General features: G+C 48.3%; 1 protein-coding gene and 1 long non-coding RNA gene across 8 annotated transcripts; one reads left to right on the forward strand and one right to left on the reverse strand.

Moving 5' to 3' along the window:
* Positions 1-55: 55 nt before the first annotated feature.
* Positions 56-21597, forward strand: GGT7 (gamma-glutamyltransferase 7). 6 transcript variants are annotated; one of them, XM_024559684.3, is made up of 15 exons: positions 56-266; positions 6414-6649; positions 6968-7119; positions 8311-8428; positions 9304-9371; positions 9582-9655; positions 9972-10168; positions 12035-12122; positions 13606-13733; positions 13900-13988; positions 15314-15463; positions 15583-15700; positions 16416-16553; positions 17683-17782; positions 20859-21597. In XM_024559684.3, the coding sequence occupies exons 1-15, from the start codon at positions 98-100 to the stop codon at positions 21020-21022; spliced, it is 1989 nt and encodes a 662-aa protein (XP_024415452.2). In that variant the 5' UTR covers positions 56-97; the 3' UTR covers positions 21023-21597. The 6 variants fall into 6 exon arrangements, with proteins under 6 accessions (XP_024415452.2, XP_024415453.1, XP_045050695.2 ...); XM_024559685.4 differs by having other exon boundaries at positions 17683-17775; XM_045194760.2 differs by having other exon boundaries at positions 74-266; positions 8311-8440.
* LOC123479636 (uncharacterized) lies at positions 10143-13347 on the reverse strand. Of its 2 annotated transcripts, none has more exons than XR_008427095.2 (3): positions 12931-13347; positions 11535-11643; positions 10143-11240 (listed from the first exon to the last, which is right to left on the reverse strand). It is a non-coding gene; the product is annotated as an uncharacterized lncRNA (long non-coding RNA). The 2 variants fall into 2 exon arrangements; XR_006655308.3 differs by having other exon boundaries at positions 10143-11290.
* Positions 21598-21662: the final 65 nt, after the last annotated feature.

Genomic DNA, 21662 nt, shown 5'->3' on the forward strand with positions numbered 1-21662 from the left:
CCCCTCCCGGCGGCCCCGGAGATCAGGCCCCGCCCTACCCGGCCCCCGCCGCACCACTTCCGGCAGGCGCTGCGCTGCTGGGGGGGCGCGGGCGAGGATGGCGACGGAGAACCAGGCCAGTCAGGAGAGCTCCCTGGGCGCCTACTCGCCCGTGGACTACATGAGCATCACCAGCTTCCCGCGGCTGCCAGAGGACGAGCCGGCGCCCGCGGTCCCTCTGAGGGGCCGCAAGGACGAGGACGCCTTCCTGGGAGACCCCGATACAGGTGAGCCCCGCTGACCCCGTTCCTGCCCCCTGGGACGCCCCTGGTCCTCCATCTATGCGGAGCGTTACCTGCAGCCCTCATCTCTTTAATTCATTTCCTTCCTCCTGAACCTTTCTCTTCTCCCTTTTCTCTGTTAATTATCTGATGGGGTTGGGAATGCATTTCTGCCTTGGAGTCCTAGGATGCGACAAGGGAGAATGATGCCAGAGACTGCAGTAGGAGGGATGAGGGTTACCTTTTGGAAAGAACCAACTAATAAAGGAGTGTTAGAGGGGAAATCCTGTGGAGTAGCTGTGATCACCCACAAGAGGCTTTTCTCTAGTCACAGAGAACAGGATAGGAGAAACCAAGTCAGAGATTGCAGCAGGATGAATAGAGGCTAGATCTTGAGAAGAACTTCCCCACAGTTAGGGACTGTGGGAAGGAGAGACCATGGGGAGAAGCTGAGAATCTCTTCATGTCCAGGGAGGGGTAAAGAGATATGATTCCTTCTGTATTTGCCAGGTATTGGGAGACAGGGGGATGAACTGAATGACCTCTCAAAGTCCTTGGGGACTAGAGTGCCTTTGCTGCCCTGTGGATTACCTCACCAGTACCAGAGCCATAGATCAGGCCGGGATGTTAGTAAGGTACCCTGGAAGCAGGCTTCAGAATTTCACTGTGTTCTTCATAGCCCTCTGCAGGGACTGCAAGTGATGCGAGTAGGGAGCCCTGAGGGCCAAAAGCTCTCAGAGCATTTCTTCCCTAGTGCTCTCTCTGCTATCCATGTGGCCCAGCTCTATCCTCTCCATCCCTCCTTCATCCTCCATCCCCCATCCCTCTTTCCCTCAACGTCACTTCCTGGCATTAGAGCATCCTTCTGCTTCACTCTCTCTTCCTCCCAGTGCCTGCACTTGAGTCCTAGCCCTTACAAGCCTGTCAGAACCTGCTTCTATGGCTCAGCCCTCACCAGCTTGGTCCTTCTGTAGCTACTCCCAGACTTACAGTCCCCAAATTTTTCCCCCTCCATAACTTTCTGATCATCTGGCCTTGACCACCAGCCCCTGCCAACCTGACTAGACTGTATCCTACCTGAGATGATGATAGGGAGCCTTATGGGCATCAAACGTCAAAGCTGCAGGTCAAAACTTTCTTTTTTTCAGAAGGAGTAGCCCTGGAAACAGGAGGCAGCAGGAAGGGGAGTGGGAAGATGTGTTCTGGTAGATGCCATCCTGAACCAGGTCCTTTATTCAGGGGCAGGAGTGCCAGTTCTGGTTCCAGATTGCCCTGACTCACTGTGAGACAATGGGCACACCTACCCTTAGCTTCCTTAGCTTCCTCTTCCAGTTTAACTGGGAATGCCTATCTCTCCCAGCCTAGAGATTGGAAACCCATGATATGTTTTCTCCTGGCCCCATATAATTGTACTTATCAAAAACTGTATTATTTATTTGTGTGATCATGTAATTGCTCCATGCCTGTCAACCCTGACGGTGGGATCATGACTATTTTGTTCACCATCCTTTCTCCACCATTTAGCACGGTGCTGAGCACCAATAAAAACCATTGAATGAATAAATGAATGAGAAAGAAGATCTCAGGATAAAAGAAGGCAGCAGAAGGAGTTCTAAAACCTCAGGGAGTTCCGTGGGGAGTTAATATAGACTCTGCCCTAATCTGTACAAAACTCCAGCCGAGATCCCAGTCACCTGAGTTTCTGGGAACCTGCATTTTAGGCCAGGGTTGTGCACTAAGGTTCCAAGGACCTTGCCATCATATATGTGTAGTCATTTCAGAGACACGTCTCCCAGCACTGCCTCCCAGCTCAAAGCCTCCTTTGGCCCAGCTGGACCAGCCTGCAGGCTAACATGGCCTCCTATGTTCTCAACCTGGTGGTGCCACCTAGTGGCACTGCCCTGTCCTCTTATCCAGGACCCTCCAGCCTGTCATGCCCTAGAACCAAGTGCTAGGCACCCCACAGCAGACCCTGTGGACAACAGAGCTAGGTGATGACCACTCCAAGTTTGGAGTATTACTTTCTTTCCTCTTTTCTGAGCTCCAGGCCCATGTGTTCCTCTCTCTCCCAGGTACCTGCCTCACCTTCAGCGTGTTCTATGCTAAACTCATCATCTCTCCTCCGTACACCTGCTCTTCTCCCAGTGTCATTCTCAATGATACTGCCATTCATCCAGTCTCCCAGGAGCTACCTATCATCCAGTTCCTTTCTCTCACTTGCAAATGGTGATCAGATGTTCTCTGTCCCTCTCCTAAGTATCTTTCAAATTCCATCACACCATCCCTGTCATCACACTGTAGACGAACCCACCATTCTCTCTAATCTGTGTTACCCATAGGCTTCTAGCTATTCTTCCTGCCTCCTGCCTTTCCCTGCCTCCCACCCAATCCCAATCCATCTACTACCCTGCACTTCTCATGCCACTCCCTGGTTTAACAATCTTTAATGATGTTCCAAGCAAGCCAGAGAGGACCTCAGTCTCCAGCCAAGATCTCTCTCCTGAGCTCTAGACTTAACAAGTAGACTTAACAAGTCTACTCAGGGTTCTTTTGTCATAAACTCAGTTAAAACTGAGCCACCTCTAAAAAGAGAATTTTATTGGGTAGCATAACTGAGAAGTTTAGGGTTATAGGGCTTCAGGCATAGCTACATTGAGGTTCCTAAAAAGGAATGGGCTTTTCTCCATCTTTTGCTTGGCTTTCCTATTTATGGGCTTCATCTTCAGAAAGCCTCCCACCCCCATTTTGTGGAGGCAGGTTGCCCCCAACAGGCTTACATCTTATCATCCTAGTAGCCTAGATAGAGAGAAGGCTTTTCTCTTTCCCAGTAGTTCCAGCAAAAGAACAAAGTTTGAATCTAATTGGCATTGGTCATATGCCTGTCCCTGAACCAATCACTGTACAGAGGTGCCTGTTCTGATTGGCTAGGCCTAGGTCTTATACTTACTCTAGTCAGGAATGAGGGAATGAGGAATGAGAGGGGGGATAGTATCCTCTAAGGAAAATTGAATGGGGAATGGTGTCTCAGCAAATACAAACTAGATGCCTCCTAGGTCAGCTGCCTCTAGATGACTCCTACTGGTGTTTCACAAATTCAGAATAGCTAAAATTAAACTCACCTTTCTCCCAAAAGACTTGTTTATTCTGGTCCCAAACTAACCTTTTCCAAGTGTCCTGCTGTTGCTCTGATATACTAGTAAAATCAATGGTCTTATTACCCCAGTACTTACACAGTAGGGTACTCAGTAAATATTTTGTTGAATAAATGAATAACTTAATAATTGGTGGAACAAAAAGTCTTGAATAGATCCAACTCTGATATTACATTCCTCTCCTGGCTTCTCGTATCTGACTGGAGAAAACAGATTTAAGGACAAGTACTTGGAAATATCTACTAGAATTAGCTTGGAAGGTTGGTTTTTGAGGGGAGAAATGGTTCCTGATGACATGTGGGGGAATGGAAAGGAGGATTTTGAGTTACACAGACTCTTGGTCCTGCCATTTATTTACGTATGATCTTAAGCACCTTTCTCAGCCCCGGTTTCCTCATCTTTAAAATGGAGAGTGAGCCTGTCTCATAGCATTATGGGAACACTTAAATAAGGAAATGTATGTGAAGTGTTTGGTACATAGTCAGTGTCAGTAAATATAAGTTCAAAACCCTTTCCTGCAGTTCTTTTTCTTTTTAAAGATTTATTTATTTATTTCAGAGAGAGGGGAAGGGAGGGAGGAAGAGAGGGAGAGAAACATCAATGTGTGGTTGCCTCTCGCGTGCCCCCTACTGGGGACCTGGCCTGCAACCCATGCACGTGCCCTGACTGGGAATCGACTTGGCGACCCTTTGGTTCGCAGGCCAGCACTCAGTCCACTGAGCCACACCAGCCAGGGCAGTTCTTTTGAAACCTCTAGGGGCCAAAGAGAGTTCTGTGCCCACAGTGGGTGTTTAACATCTGTTTGTCGAATAAATTCCAGTTTTATTTACAGACTTGGTGGCGCTGGTGCTGAGCATGACACACAAACTTGATGAACTGAAGGAGGCTTCTGGAAGACAGTCTTCTCTTTTAAATAAAAATTTAAAAACAAATTACATGTTCAAGGTAAAAAAAAATGAATGAATAAATAAGGAATAGTGAGGAAAAGTAAAAATTTCCTTCTCCATTGCTATTACCCTGAAATTGTTCCTTTTTACTTAAAAATATATATACTGATGTTTAAAAAATGAAAGAAATATATATAAATAGTAAAAATTTCAAACAAAATATTCTCCCACTCCATCTCATTCCCACCCTCAGGATATTTTCCCAAAAGTAACCACGATAAATAATTTTTAAAAATTATCTGTATATGGTTTCTTATTTACGTAAGAAGTTGTGGATTATGCAGGGCCTTGAGCTTAGATATTTATGATGTTGGCAGTGGTGAACCAATTTTAAATAGGAAAGTATAAGTCAATATTTAATATTATCCCACAGACTTTTAAAGAGGTTACCCTCTTAGTGCACAGTAGCAAGTGCTCAAAAAATGCTTATTGAATGAATGAACTTTTTTTTTTAAAGATTTTATTTATTTACTTTTAAAGAGAGGGGAAGGGAAGGAGACAGAGAGGGAGAAAAACAGCGTTGTGTGAGAGAGAAACAGTTGCCTTTCACATGCCCCCAACTGGAGACCTGGCCTGCAACCCAGGTACATGCCCTGCCTGGGATTTGAACTGGTGACCTTTTGATTCACAGGCTGGCACTCAATCCACTGAGCCACACCAGCCAGGGCATGAATGAATGAACTTTTAAAAACACATTGTAAGTACAGTAAGGTGCTAAGGTCAAGGTACCAAGCTATTTCTTTGCTGTTTGCAAACATCCAGGACCTTTAGGCCATTTAGAGGCCTGGGTTCAAGGCTGATAGCACGCAGGGGAGGGAACTATGGGATAGAAGAGGGTCTCTTAGCCGTGACCAAGGTTGAAAAGGAATGGAAATAACTTTGAGTGAGCACCTACAGGGTGCCCGGTAGACTTCGCTTCATGGAATCTTTATACCCATCCAGCCAATTAGGGATTAATTCCATTATTAGGATGGGGAAAGTGAGGCTCTGAACTTGAAGTGACTTATCCATAGACACTCAGCAAGTAAGTGGCTTTCAGGTCTCCCTGCATCCACTCCTACATCCTCAGATCCATTATCCAGATAGCAGCCAAAGGGATCTTTTTAAAACATAAAACAGATGGTTTCACATTTTCACTTAAAACTCTTCAGGGGCCTCCCATTGTTCTTAGGGTAAATCCAAGCTTCTCACTAAGCCAAGAAGTCCCAAGTGATCTGGCCTAGCCTCCACCCCACTGCTCACTACACTGGTAACACCCAAGGCTTGGTTATTTTTTTCTAATGAGCCATTTCATTCCTACCTTAGGGCCTTTGCACCTAATGTTCCTTGTTTCTGGAACACTACCTACTCACAACTTGCTGTACATAGGGTTGGCTCCTTCTCATCCCTTAGTTCTCAGTTTAAAAGTCACATTTGCTTTGAGGCCATGTCTGATTTCCCCAGCTAAGCAGCCCCCAACACACTACTATTGTTTTATTTCATCCTTTCTCTTCATAGCGCCTGTCACAACTTCTATTATATACTCCTTTGTTTACCTGATTATTGCCTTTCCCCCCACTAGTCTGTGAACCCTGGAGGGCAGGAACTGCCTGTACCTTTTCCCCTAGCATGTAGCATAGGGCCAAAACATAGCATACCCTCTATATTTGTTGAATGAATGAGTGAATAATGAAGCAAGGTTCGGAGCCAGGGTCCCTACACTCAGTTTAGGTAGCAGCCTCCTTGCATAGAAGGCAGGGCCTAGCCCAGGCAGTATCTGGTTTCCAGGGAGGGTCCAACTCCCTCCTCTCCAGGAAGTGTTCTCAGCTCTGGGTCCGGGAAAGTTTGGCTTAGGGGCTGTAAACCGGCCCTCTTGCTTCCCAGCTGATGGTTCCTGTCTCTTCCCAGCCCTGACTGCCACCCCCACCAGCCCTGGGTAGGGGACACGCTGAAAGTCGGTACTATCTAGTGGGGTTTTGATGGGAATGGGGAGAGGAGGCACGGGGAATAGCCCCGCCTGGAGGGCGGGCAGGGCGGGATAAGAAGCGTCCAGACCGACCCCTGGCCACCTGCAGACCCAGACTCCTTCCTGAAGTCAGCGAGGCTGCAGCGGCTGCCGTCATCATCGTCGGAGATGGGCAGCCAGGATGGGTCGCCTTTGCGGGAGACGCGCAAAGATCCGTTCTCAGCAGCAGCGGCGGAGTGCTCCTGCCGTCAGGATGGGCTCACGGTCATAGTCACAGCCTGCCTCACCTTTGCCACGGGTGTCACTGTGGCGCTCATCATGCAGATCTATTTCGGGGACCCTCAGGTGAGAAATCGCTTGAGGAGACCATGGGAATTAGGGAATGGGTGAGTGGTGGAAGTGGGCCAGGAATTGGAAAAGGGAGAGGAAGGTCCCAAAGGGAGGGGCTGCGGGCATGAAGGGGCAGAGCAAGGATGGGACCTGAGCAGGTGAGAGGCTTGAGGTAATGAGGGAAGAGATGGGAAATAGGGGAGAATTAAGAAGACAAGAGGACAGGGCTGCCGCTGGCACCCCCCACCCCGTGGAAGTTCTTGGTTTAGTGGAGGTACCCTAGGGAAGCAGGGGGCTCCTACTGTCCCCACCTAGTCCCCTTCCCCCTCCCAGATTTTCCACCAGGGTGCCGTGGTGACCGATGCCGCCCGTTGCACATCGCTGGGCATCGAGGTGCTCAGTAAACAGGGATCTTCTGTGGATGCAGCGGTGGCAGCAGCCCTGTGTTTGGGGATCGTGGCTCCGCACAGTTCTGGCCTGGGCGGGTAAGGAACTCCCCGCTGTGGAGGTTTGAGGTCCCCGCAAGCCTAATTCTGTGTCCTGGTCTGTAGACCTCACATAGAGGGGCCTCCAAGTTTCAGCAGAGAGACGAATGGGCCCCAACTCCTTGCATTTGCCCTTTCCACACCCAATTTCATCTCCTCCTTACATGGAGTGAGAGGAGGTGTTTTCAAAAGCTTTTTTTGTTGTTGTTAACTTAGAAAAGGATTTTGTAAATTATAAGGTGAGGTGCACAGGTGGGGGTATACTGTCATTAATTAAGGCAGTTGATACTTAATATTTTAGCTGCACAAATCCCTGTGAGTATGATGAAAGCTGTGGACCCTCCACCCTCCAAATATACACCCCAGGCTAAGAATTCTTAAAACAGTGATGACAAAGCGGCCAACCATGGGCCACACCCAGAACACAGACTGGTTTTATTTGCAGAGTTAAATTTTTAAAAATATGTTTTCCTTATTAAAAAGTTGAGAATTTCCAACACCTCTTGAACCTGGAGAGACCTTGTACCACTAGGCCCACAGTTCTACATGGCTGCAATTATCTGGACCTGAATAGAAGCAGCTTCCCATTCTGTGCCTGTATACTTTACCACAGTTGCTACTACTCCCTATTGTTTATCTGTCCTGCTTGCTTTATTATGTTACTCGGCTACAGGGCAGCCATCTCAGATGGAAACAAGCCACAGAAAAGGGACAAGCTGACAAAGTCCATGTCTTGGTTCCTGTAAAACCAGTCCTCTAGGCCCTTTCAAAGAAATCCCCCTTTTGGTTTTGCACAATCTGTTCTTACATAATTCGGTCCTGGGAGAGGGAGTGGAGGCATACCAAGGAGGCAGGTGCAGGAAGCTGGCAGGGGTCCAGCAGTGGTCTGAGGTGGGGGTGGGGCAGAACATCCTGCTCTCCCACTCTGGGTTTTTCCTAATCTGGGATTAAAGTCTCCAGTGACAGGATGAAAGAGGTCCATGAACTCTGTATCTCTGCCTTGATTTCACTCCCTACCCTTGTGGTGTGGCTGAGCCTCTGAATCCCCATTGGGGTGGGGGCTCAAAACACCTGACTCCTGATGACAAACTGAGCCTACAGCCATCACCATTGGGGGTTGAGGGGTGGCAGGTTAATTGTTCAAAGGGGTGATACCTTTTCATCACCTTCCCCTTTCTGTGTTTGTTCCAGTGGGGGCGTGATGCTGATACATGACATCCGACGAAATGAGAGCCACCTGATTGATTTCCGGGAGTCTGCACCAGGGGCTCTCAGGGAAGAGGCCTTGCAGAGATCCTGGGAGACCAAGGTGGGGACCCTGGTGAGAAAAGAGTATGGGGGGAGTCTTCCCTTTACTGCCCTTGTGCTAACCCAAGCATTACTTTGCTGAGCATTTACTATAGAGGTGAGAAAATGAGTTGAGCAGGATGCTCTTAGGCTATGAGGGAGACAGGCGACCCCTCAAATAAAATAATGAACAAAAAAAATCTGGGCAGTGGATGATAGCCACTATAGTAACATCTTAACTTCTCTGGTAACCTTCCCTATCTGGCACATAGAAAGGAGAAAAAAGACTACTCAGCAGCCTGTGATGTCAAAGTTGCCTCACTCTCATTCACACATCCCACTCTGAGCCTGTTGGCTGTAACTGTCCCAGCCCATGACATATCACAAGATGAGAGAGGAACTGCTAGAGGAAAACCCACTCTCCACTGAGGGCAAAGGCAGAAATGGAATAACGTGGAAAAACAGATACTTAGTGCAGAGGTAAAAGCCCAACACACTCCTGAATTATCGCAGCCCACAGTGATGGTGGTGTGATAAGAAAAGGCAAAATGAAGGTCCCTTGCCCACTATTTTAAAAAGCAGGAATAGGCATAATCCGATGTAGACAGGTTTCCATCTAAATTGGTTATGCCCTGGCTCTTAAAAGGGTTTGCTTAATTTATAAGTCCCTCAACTATGATAGATAAAGGAGGCCTTTCTGCATCTGCTGATAGGAAGTCAGGGAGATGGGAGGGAAGATGCCTGCTGGGACGGTTTCTCCGTCCTCTGGGATACTTGGCCTGTGTCTCTCCCCTGTGCCAGCCCCCATCCCTGGCTTGGGGCTCTGCAGAGTTCAGCCCAGCCCCCCCCTTCCAGTGACCTGGTCTCCTCTCTCCCTCGCCTGCCCGCCTCGCCCAGCCTGGGCTCTTGGTGGGGGTTCCTGGAATGGTGAAGGGGTTACATGAAGCTCACCAGCTCTATGGCAGGTAAAGACCTTCTCCCTGGGGATCAGGGGCCCCCTGCCTGTACCCCTCCTTTGGTGGCCTCCTACCTTCCTGGATTCTTCCCTTCCAAATTCCCCCTCCTAATATCCCCTTCCCTTGCCAGGACTCTCCTTCCCAGGAACCCCCCTTCCCCCAGGACCCCTCCTCCTCCCCCCAGGACCTCCTCCACCCCCTGCTCTCCGGCCCCCCCAGGCTGCCATGGTACCAAGTCCTGGCCTTCGCAGCAGCTGTGGCCCAAGATGGCTTCAACGTGACCCATGATCTAGGTCAGTGGGGCCTGGGGGTGGGGGCAAAGGCATGAGGTTGATGGAGAGGGGAGAGGAGAGTTGGAGCCCAAGCCAGAAAGCACTTCTCTTCTAGTTTGCTCCTCAGAATTACCCCCAACCCTCATCAGGAGACAGACTGAAATGAAGAAATCTGGAAGGGGCCCATATATACCCCTAACTCCCCCATAACAGGCTCCTGGGGGACCAAAGCTCTTAGGACCAGCCACTCAGTCCTCATCTACCCCACCTATTACACATCTCAGCCATTGGGTTCATCCCTGGTGCCCCCTGCCCAGCCTCCCGTCCCTGCCCACAGCACGCGCCCTGGCAGAACAGCTGCCACCTGATGCGTCCGAGCGCTTCCATGAGATGTTCCTGCCATCCGGCCGCCCACCCCTACCTGGTTCGCTGATGCATCGGCCTGACCTGGCCATGGTACTGGATGTACTTGGCACCTACGGCCCCGCCGCCTTCTATACTGGTGGTAACCTCACACTGGAGATGGTGGCTGAGGTGAGCATGTGGGGATCCCCTCTACCCTAAAGGACCCTACTGCAGGAACATCCTCTTCCCACTTCCTTCCTTCCTTACCTTTCTCTCTAAATCTATTTACTGGGATTCTTTTTACCTGAAATTCTAGAATAGGCAAAACTAACTTCTGATACTAGGAATCAGATCACTGGTTGCTGGAGTGGGAGGGCTTGATTGGGATGCATCAGGAAGAACCTGCTGGGGATGGAAACGTTCTGTCTTGATTGAGAGTCATAACTTTGAGCTCCCCAGGGCTGGCGCCAACCTGTACAGGGGCCTGTCCTGTCCCTCCCAGGCCTGATAGAGACCCAGGATCAGCTTTAACTTCCCTGAGCCCACAGTCCCACCCTGCCCTTGGGTTTTCTGGGGACTGAGAGAAGTGCCTCCTTCATTGGGACTGGGGAGATTCACATAAGGGCCCACCGACCAACCCAAAAGAGTCTTAGTCTGAGGCAGTAATGGATTCTGAGAACTGTTGTCAATATTTGAAAATTCCTAATGGAAAATTACATTCAAGGTAAGGATAAGCAGACCAACTCAGTGGTTCTCTCAATTGTGCAGTGGGGGTGATTATACCCCCTATCTCTGCCATACAGTTGTGGGAATTGAATAGGTCCATCATTCATTCTACATTTATGAAGTGCCCACTCTGTGCCAGGCCCTGTGCTGGGCACTGGAGGTATGGATGTAGTGATAGAAGTCCATCTCAAATGGACTTAACTAGAAAGTCCGGCAGAGTACTGGCTTTAGGTCTACTGGATCCAGGGGTTCCATCCACGTTGTCGAGACTTGGTTTGTCTCTCATTCTGTCTCATGACTCTACTTTCCCCTGTTTCAATTCATTCTCTGTTGGATTCTTTCCACACCTGCTCCTCATCAGCCATCTTCCCAGCAAGCCATCGTAGAGAAAGAGCATTTCTCATTTCAATAATTCCAGCAAAAGCCTCGAGGTTATGTCTCATTGGCTTGTCCAGGTCTCATGACTATTCCCAAACCAATCGCTGTGCCATGAAAAGAAATGCTGATTAGCCAGACCTGGGTTGTGTATCCTTTCCTGGAGGCGGAGAGGGGGATGAAGGAGACTCTTAACAAAGACCATCAGAGCTTTAAAAGAAAAAAAAAATCCAAAGTTGAGTTTATTACTTGTCTGACAAAGGAACATGCACCAGCCAAGAAATTCAATGTATAGTTCACTTAGGGTGGATTAGAAGTCAGAGGTTTCAAGCACTAAAAAAAGAGAGGATTCCTAGGGTTGAAAATTAGCATGCTGGATAGTATGAAATGAGCCCACTGGTTTGTACAAGACTGGTTCACTGGTCAGCAGAGTGCTCAGTTACATCATTCCTACCTGGGTCACCATGGTTTCATGGTGTCTTTAGTTGGTTGTAGTAAAATGCAGAATTCAGTTTTGATATCTCTCGGGCAAGTGCTGCCATAAGTAGAAAAGCTTCGTTTTTCTTAGGCAGAGAGGGCAGAGAGGACATGGAATCATGAGTTCAGGAACTGCAGGTCACTGGGGAACAGCAGGACATGAAGCGGAGATGTAGGCAAGCACCCGATCACTAGGGGCCCTGAAGACCGAACTAAGAAGGTCATTCACAGAACGTGCCCAGCGCAATTTCTTGTACATAGTAGGTGCTCAGTGTTAGTGCTTTTTTGGGGTACCCTTTTTCTGGGGTACCCAGGGCTGATGGGGTCACTAAAAGCCATGATGGGCGTTGCAGAAAGCACAAAAATTATAAACATCTAATCCGTCTCTGATCCAAACACATATCATAGGCCAAATCCACATGCTCACTCTGTGATGTGTGGCTTACAGTGGTGGTGGGGCCATTCTCTCCCTTCCAGGCTCAGCACGCAGGGGGTGTTATAACTGAGGAGGACTTCAGCAACTACAGTGCCCTCGTGGAGAAGCCTGTGTGTGGCGTGTACAGAGGTGACCTCTCCCCCAGCTCCCAGGGTCCCCACTCAGGAGAAGCCTCCCAGTCCATCATTATACGCTTTTGGCCAAAAGACTCCTCCCCATTTCACAGGAGAGAAACTGAGGCATTGAGCTCCCGGACAGCTAACTAATGAAGCAAGGCAGAGCCAGCCTACCTTCTGAAGTAGTCATGGGGTCAATTACCCCAAGTATTCAGGATCTGGCCAAAGGTTCAGGCCTAGAAGTTGGGGTCCTGGCATAGGTTTTCTTGATTTGGGCTTTGTGTTGCCTCAACCCATTTCCAGTCCCACTCTCAATGTCCTGTACTTCATGAGAAGAATTCATAAGACCAAAGTTCATCTAAGCTTCTGGTTATAACAAACTTTTCAAGCCAGTCATACACCTGTCCCCTAATTGTGCCAAAAGGAAACTGAGGGCCCAGGGAAGAAATAGAACTTAACCCGTCAAACTCAAAACCAATGACAAACCAGAAAGCCAAGTTTATGACATGGGTGCAGTCCATGTTTGCTGAACCCAAAGTAGCGGGTTCCTAGGTCCCTAAGGAGGTTTGCAGGTTCTCTTTCCTCTAGGAGGCCCAGATTACCTCACGCCCCATTAGGGGCCACCTCTGAGTTCAGGTTTCCAGGCCCCAATATCCAGCCTGATTCCCACCAGAGGCAGTGGTATATGGAGCAGAGGAAGAGCATGGCTAGGGAGCCAGGCAGACCTGGGTCTGAGTACCAGCAATGCCATTCACCTTGCACTGGCCACTTCCCACTCTGAGCCTTGGTTCCCTCCTTCAAATGGAGATAATAGTGCCTACCTCTCAGGATGGCCATGAGGATTTGATGAGATGATGTTGGAAGTTGCTCTGATCAGAATGGGCACTGAATTTGATTTTCCATCTCCCCTCCCCAGCCTGGGTTCTCTTGGCAATGCCAGCACCATGAGTACTCTGGGTTCCACTTGTCTCCTACAACATTGGACCAGCTGCCTCTCTGTGTCTCAGTTTTCTCACCTGCAAAATGGGGGTGATAGCAGTAGTCATTCTGAAGACTAAATGAGTTAATTAGTTGTGTCAGGTATTATTACTCCTTTGATGTCCAAACCAAAGGACCTTGGGAGGTTATTGCTCCCAAGAAGTATCAGGGGTAGGACCATCAGGGGCCCTGAATAGTATCCTGGCCTGTGGGAGGAGCAGGAGACACATGGTAAACCAGGAATCCGAACATCTGGACATGCTCTGCCAATTGCCTGCATTGTGGCCCTGGGCCCTAGTTTCCTCATATGGAAGAGGAGACTGAAGACCAATGTTCTGGGTTGGAGTCTTGGCCCTGTCTTTGACTGGCCATGTGAACTTGGGTGGGTCCCTTTGCCTGTCAATGCTTTCCCCCTATATGATGAGGGAGTTCAGTGCAGTGGTCTTAGTCTTTGAGATGGAGGGATGTGAGATGCCTTGACCCGTCCCCTGCCATTTGGTCATTTCCTGTCTTTTCAGGCCACCTGGTTCTCAGTCCCCCACCCCCGCACACAGGCCCTGCCCTCATCAGTGCTCTCAACATCCTCGAGGGCTTCAATCTCACCAGCCTGGTATCCCGGGAACAGGCTCTTCACTGGGTGGCAGAGGTAAGGCCAACCCCTCCATCCTACTCTGCAGTGGGGACACTGGGAGTAGGGGGATGGGGTGCTGCCATGGGGTAGAACTAAATCCCCTCTACGTTTTCTCAAACATGAGGGTGTGAGTGCTGGGAGGGGCCTGGAAGCCTCTGCTGCACTTCTCCTTTGTTTTCAGACCCTGAAGATAGCATTAGCCCTGGCCAGCAGACTGGGAGACCCAATCTATGATTCTACCATCACTGAGAGCATGGATGACATGCTAAGGTGGGTCCCGTGGCAGGGCCCTGGGGACTGGTGAGGTGGTGGAGGGTATTAGGAAAGGATCAGGTGAAAAGCAGTCAGTGGAGCAATAGGCCGGAAGTCTCAAGTCAACTTCAGCTTAACCCCAATTCACAATGTGGCTATGGGTGCCTCTCCTTATACCTCAGTTTTCCCATCTGTATAATGAGTTGCTCTATTTTACATGGCTCTCAAAATTTTTTGACCATAGAAGGGTACATATATATAGGCTCATCCATTCCCCCTTTTGAGTGGAAAAAGAAAGCCTAATAACAATGAACAGAGTCTCCAGGAAAATATTGGAGGTGGTGGTGACTTTGATTATAATGTATCTATCTACATTAGCAGCCTAACACAGTAGTAGTAAGATTATGGGCTCTTGTCAGACTGACTCAGTCCAAATCCCAGATTCTCCATCCACTAGCTATGCAGCCTTAAACCCTCTAAATCTCAGTTTCTACAAGGGGGCCCGACATTAATGGTGCCAACCTCATGAGGTCGTGGTGAGGACCAAGCAAGATCATACATGCAAAGCACTGAACATGTCTGACACATCATAAGTATTTTTAAAATATCATCATTATTATTAATTGGCAATAGGGGCAGGAATAGTTACTATATTACTTTTACTATAACTGACTTAAAGGCTAGCTAAGGAAAAAATCAGAAATTAAAAATATAGTTAATGAAAATTTGTATTTTCATAATTTCATAATTTGTTTTCAAGATGAATGCAAATTCAGCTCTAAAACATACACACATACCTATATTGAATCCATTCAACTAACTCATCCAGTAAATATTTATTAAGGGCTTACTGTGTGTTGAGTCTTTCTGTCTTCAGAAAAAATTCTAATAGCAAGTAAAGATCCCTTTATACAGCCACCCCTCTACCCCACGCACACAGCATAAACCCTTAATGAAACTTAATTTCTGGACTACAAATGTTAGGTTAAGTGAATTCAGTTCATGGCAAAACAGATATTTTCTGAGCATCCACTATGACCAGGTACTTTCATAGAAAGGATTAAATGAGTAAAGTCAAGTAACTAAAAGACTCTTGATTTAAGCACTAAATAAATGGCTCTAGAAGAGAATCTGAATAACACCTAAATAAATTCATTCAGTTTAACAACTCGTTCCTGAATGTTACCTATAGGCTAAGAACAAGTAATCTGTTCTCATGGACCTAATAGTCCAGTGGAGGAGGCAGATATTAGTCAAATAATTGCACAGACATCAGAAAGAGTGGTAGGTGGAATGTAATGAGAGCTTGCTGTGTGTTCATCTCCTACTCCATGTCTTTTCAGCAAGGTAGAGGCTGCCTACCTCCGGGGCCACATCAATGACTCCCAGGCAGCCCCTGCCCCACTGCTGCCCGTTTACGAGCTGGACGGGGCTCCCACAGCGGCCCAGGTGCTGATCATGGGCCCTGATGACTTCATTGTGGCCATGGTCAGGTATGCCCGCTTGGACCCAGAACCTAGCATAAGAGATCATCTAGACCAGGAAGGAGGTGGGGGCTGGGCAGGAGTGAGGGTGGACTCAGGGTTCACTTGGCCTCAATCTCGGCCCCCAGCTCCCTGAACCGGCCCTTTGGCAGTGGCCTCATCACCCCCTCGGGGATCCTGCTCAACAGCCAGATGCTGGACTTCTCCTGGCCCAACAGAACTGCTAACCACTCTGCGCCCAGCCTGGTAGGGTCTTGCTTCCCTCCTACCCTGGGGACCCCAAGGCTGGGGAGGACGTACTACAGTCCCTCCCTACTACCTCTAGGAACTTCTGTTATAAAGAAAAAGAGCCCAAGTCGGGGGGCTGGAGCCTGGCGGGTCCAAAGAAACCTTGCCCCATTCTGTCACTGTGTCACTGTGTTATCTGGGCAAAGTCTTGTCCCCTCTCTAGGCCTCAGTTTCTTCACCTGTACAATGAGGATATTGATTTTTATGCTTTGGGTACTTTTTAGCGTAATGGTCTATGACTGTGATACTGAGCTGATGGGGCTCAGTCCTATTGCTGGGCACCGAAGGAGGAAGGAGACAGGAATTATTGTGTAATTGGACGCCAGCACTCTAACACCCTGCTGGCTGGGCCCCTGGCAGGACAAAGACAGAGATGATCAGGGTGGAGGTTATCCTGGTCTTTCCCATAGCCATCTTTTTTGGCTTGGCCCTTCCCCTGCCACCCAGGGTAGCCCCAGAACTTAAGTGTATTCACTATCCACCCCAGTTATCTGAGGACCCTGCCCTTCTCACATATAGCAAACTGAGGTCTGAGGACAGACCAGTCCCCCACGAAAACTGGGCCTGTGGGAGATGCAGGAGAAGGAGAGAGGTTGAAAGAGTGGTGGAGTAGTCTTTACCCTATCTCACCCCACCTCTCATCCCCTTTGTGGTCTCTGCCCTCTGACAATAGGAGAATTCGGTACAGCCAGGGAAGCGGCCACTGTCTTTTCTGCTGCCCACTGTGGTCCGGCCAGCAGAGGGTCTCTGTGGAACCTACCTCGCCCTGGGGGCCAATGGAGCTGCCCGGGGCCTCAGCAGCCTGACCCAGGTGAGGTTTTCTCCATGGTAGGCCTTTTGTGGCCAGGAGCCGAACTGTGGCCTGGGCTGCAGGATACCCTTGGGTCCTGCTTGTTCTCATCCTTTACTCACAGTAAACATGTCTGGGCTGCCTTGTGCCAGGGTCCTCCTGGACACTAGGGACATGGGCTGTACTGAGTTTCTTAGTGAAAATGTAGCCCTGAAGTCCCCTTTCTTCCCAGGTTGCAGAAATTGCAGGGCCAGTAGAACTGAGAGGTGATATAGCATCTGGGATGCTTGGGTTCTGTCCATCTCAAGTCTCATCATGCTCCACTCAGCAGCTGAATAGACAAGCACCCTTCTTTAGGGCCTGATCTTGAAAGGAAGGGTCTGCTACTCTCCAAATGCCTTGCAACAATTCCACAAATGTCTTGAGCACCAGATATATGTGTCAGACACTAATTTGGCAGGTGGTGAGTTAACTAACCTGAACTTTGGAATCAGATGCCCATGAGTCCTAACCCAAAGACTACCAATTTCCAACTGTGTGATGTTAGAAAATTCACTTAACCTCTCTGAACCCCTCTCCTTATCTGTAAAATGGAGATAACAATAGCTAACATATACAGAGTTCTTACAGTGCTGGCCATGGCATTACGTATGTTAACCCTTTTAACCTTCCTGATTTCTATTTCATATATGAAGAAACTGAGGCCCAGAGAGGTTAAGAAGTTAGGTCCAGTTTAGTAAGAAGGGGCAGGCAGTTGGTTCCAGAACCTAACTATACTCCAAACCAATAAGCAAAAAACACCCACATTGTAACCTAAACCATCCCTAGCCATTAACCTTGCCCTGGCCAGGGAGAAGAGAGGCCAGCCCTGGGCTAGATTAAAGGAGACTGGGTGGTAGTGATGCCTCTTCCCTGGCTCTCTAAACTCGGGAGTGAATCACTTTTATTCTCTGGCCCTTGGTTTCTCCTCTGTGAAATGGGGCCAGTATTCAAAGGCCTACCTGTCTTCTGGGGCTGTTGAGAAGCTCAGATGACGCTTCTGGTGCAAGGAATCTAAAGACTAAGGAGTCTGAATCAGGGGTAAGGACTGTGGAATCCTGAACCCCCATCCCTGGGGTAGCCCTGATTTCTGTCCTTTGGCTTCCCGCAGGTTCTGCTGAATGTCCTGACTTTGAACCGGAACCTGAGTGACAGCCTAGCCCGTGGCCGCCTGCACCCAGACCTGCAGTCCAACCTCCTGCAGGTGGACAGTGAGTGTTCCCATGGGGTGGGCACACACCCTGGTGGATGGAGAAAGAGGCTCCTCCCAGAGTGCCCCTGCCTCAACCAGCACCAACTCCCTGCCATTGAAAGTTTGGTTTCCTCTAACTAACTCCTAATAATAAAAGATCTGGGGCATTAGAACTATCCTGCCATTTCCTGGCTGTGTAGCCTTGGGAAATTTATGGCTCCACTCTGAGCCTCAGTTTTCTCAATTGTTCATTCTGCAAACCATTCATTTAACAGTTTGTAGTGAATATCTCCTGTGTGCCAGGCATTATCCTAGGTGCTGGGAACACTGCATTTATAGGCAGGCAGGAAAATTTATAGTAAACTATATGAGAAAGCAAAATGAATGCTCTATAGAGCATTAAATCAAGATAATGTATGTATAGGACTGGCTCGGTGATTAAGGAAGCCTTCTCTTTCATAACATTTAAGCTGTGATCTGAAGAGTGAGAAAGAGCCCACCATGCAAAGAACTGGAGCAAGCTTCGTAGGCCAAGGGAACAAGTGCGAAGAACTCAGGGCAGGAATGGGCTTGGTGTGTTTTTGGAGTAGAAAGGAAATAAGGGTGAGTGAGGATGAGATGAGATAAGAGAGGCAGGCAGGGGTCAGATCATGGACCTTATAGGTTATGGTAAGGAGACAGACTTTCCTCTAAGAAGGAGAGGTGCTTCATTTTGGACACAGCTTAATTTTGTAAATGGGAAAGTATGTTGCACCTTCGAGGAGTTTTTATTACAACAGACAATGTATTATCCAAGCCCAAAGGAGATACACACTGAATGAGACCTGGTTCTTGCCTGCTCAGTGTTCTTATCCCAATTTTACAGAGAAAGGAACTAATGCCCACAGAGCTTATAAACTAGTCAAAGATCAACCAGTAAGTGGCAGAATTGAAAGTAGAACATACTCGTACACCTGGCTGGTACCGAAGACTCAGCTCTTTACTGCACGGCTCTAGATATCTCCTGGACTGAAGCATGTTAGAAGCCACACCACCTAGATCCTTAGCAGTCACACCCAGTAGTTGGCCGGTGACACGTTGGATCCCAACTGATGGATGATGACGCTAAGTCCTTGAAAATGAATTCTGCTCAACCAATATCTTCTAGTCTCTGCCAAATGTGAGGCTTTATGCTAAGTTACTTGTGGGTGAGGGGGCTCATCCTAGCCACCCCTTGACAGGGCATGAGGAGCAGAGACTTGGTGGAGGGAATGTTCAGCCACCTTTCGACTCTGGGAGGCTTTATGGAAGAGGTGACAACTGGCTGGGCCTTAAGTGTGAGCAAGAGGTTGGCGTGTGGAGCTAAAGAACATTCTGGACAAGAGAACAGCCTGGGCAAAAGCCAGAAAGTATGGCTCAGAGAGCGGCCAAAGAGACTAGCTGGATTAGAGATATTGTTTCCCAAATTTCAGAATTTATCCATCACCTTCATGACTTTTGCCACATTTACACATTTACATAATGTGTCTATAAATATATTTAACCTAAATGTATCTTCAAAAGCAAATCTTATATTATAATCCCAAATGGGAAAAATGGCATTGTTTGCCACAAAGAGACAATAAATAGCAATAAAAAGTCAAATATTTTTAGGTTTTAGTGAGATATCGTTGCCCTGAGAAGGCTCTGAGGGCTGCTCTATCCGTTGAGGAAGACTAGAAATGTTAGAGACCAAGTGAGACGCAGTCCTGCCGTTATCAAGGTTGACAGTGAACCACAAGACTCGGTGATTTTAGTGCTGTTCAATATCGCGAATCATCCCAGTTGGGGAAATAAGAGCATGTATTTTTAAAATTTATTTTCTTTTTTCCATCTCCATTTATCCCCAAGACCATATTTTTGTTGAGGAGCATTGGGAGGTGAGGTTACAGGGCTTATCATGGAGGCCCATGTCAAGAAGGATGGGCTTTATCCAGTTGCGTAGGGGAGGGATAGGACCTGATTTGTTTCATATAGGGAAGGTGGATGGAAGGGAGGAGAATTTAAGTTGGGGAAATACGGGAAGCACTTGGGATAATGGCCCAGCAAGAGATGAAGGCCCGAATTTATGCAAGAGGATGGGGATTTATTCATTTACCCAGTAAATACTTGTTTAACGTTTACTGTGTCCTCACCCTCTTCTAGGCATTGAGGATCAATAGTGAACAACACAACATTCCTATCTTTAAAAAATTTATAATCTAGTAGAGGAAGACACAATAAATAAATAAACAAATACATTAGCAGTTAATTACTTTGAAAGGAAACAAAACAAGGTAAAGATAACAAGGACTGATATTTCAGATAGTGATCAGGGAAGTTCTTGAAGATTAGAATGAAGGGTGGGAAGCAGTTGTGTGACTCTCTAGGAGGAGCTCATTCCAGGCAGAGAGAAAGCAAGTGCAAAGTCCTGAGGTAGAACGTTTGGCCTCCTAGAGGGACAGCAAGGAGGTCAGAGCAGAGTTATGGGAGAGAGTAGAAGGAAGTGAGGAGAGGAGTTCAGAGAGGTAGTGAAGTCCCAGAAGATGTTGGGCCTTACAGGCCTTGGTGAGGACTTTGGATTTTATTCTAAGAGTCATCAAGGCTTGTAGAGGGCTTTGAGTGGTATGAAGTGATGTGGTCTAATGGTTTAAAAGGACTCTTTGACTGCTGGGTGAATAGGCTGTAAGGAAGGCGAGACTGAAAACAGAAAGACCAGTTAGTGGGCCATGCAGTTATCCTAGCAAGTTATGATGGCACCTTGGCCTAAACAGGTGGAGATGAGACCCCAAAACCCTTTTTCTAATATTAAGAGTAAATGCATATTATTGCTCATTTACCGTATGCAAGGCTCTGAGCTCCGTGCTTTCTGTTTATTATCTCCTTTAATCCCTGCTACAACTTCATGTAGTAGGTTCTCGTGTAATCCCCCATTTTATGCATGAAGAGACTGAGGCTCAGAGAGGTAAAGCAATTTGCCCAAGGTCATACAGCTCCTCAGTGGAGCATCCAGGACCAGGACTCAGTTCTGAACAAGGTACTCCTGAGCTAGTGCTCTAAACACTCTGAATGTGTATATGTTGGGGGACGGTTTTCAGGTGAGTTCACTGAAGAAGAGATTGAGTTCCTGGAAGCCAGGGGTCACCACGTGGAGAAGGTAGATGTCTTATCCTGGATCCATGGCAGCCGGAGAACCAACAACTTCATCATCGGTGTGAAGGACCCTCGGAGCCCAGATGCAGCTGGAGCCACCATTGTGTAGAGCAGCAGGGTGGGGTGGGGGTCTTTGTTCCCCCCCTTTGCATGTTCCTAGAGTCCCTCCTTCTCCCAGGTTTGGTCTCAGGGGGACCCCAGGGATGCCCCAGATCAGGGGCCAGAGGGGATGCTTTAGCAAACCCTTTCCCAGAGTAACTGGAAAATTCTCCACCCAGATGCCTGTGGTGGTGGTGGCAGTGAGTGTCAGTGTTCATAACCAGGCGGACAGGACCTTGAAGGGTCAGACTATCTGTCTGTCTCCTTTCCCTCAGCCATGCTGACCCTGAGCTTAGGGATGTGCTTGCAAACCCTTCTCAAGGGTCCTCACAACCCCAACTCTCCAGTCTGGCCTTCCCTGGACCTTGTCTTCCAGCTCCCTCCTCCTGTCCTCAGCCTCATTTCTTAAATGACTAGGATTTTTTTAATGGACCATCTTGGGGAGGGGTGTGTTCCCCTCTTCCTCCTTCCAGGTTGAGGCTGGGGCATTGCATCTGGGGCCCAGGGTGTGGAATAGTGGTGGGGGTGGGGACAAGCTCAGGGGCTTCCATTTGCAAAGGGGAATTAAAGAAAGAACATTGCTTAACCATGGCTCTGGCTTGATTTATGTTTGGCCGTGTTGTGAGTGGAGTGCGGAGGAGACCTTGGCT

This window comes from Desmodus rotundus, chromosome 6 (assembly GCF_022682495.2).
Source record: "Desmodus rotundus isolate HL8 chromosome 6, HLdesRot8A.1, whole genome shotgun sequence".
NCBI classification, from domain to species: Eukaryota; Metazoa; Chordata; class Mammalia; order Chiroptera; family Phyllostomidae; genus Desmodus; species Desmodus rotundus.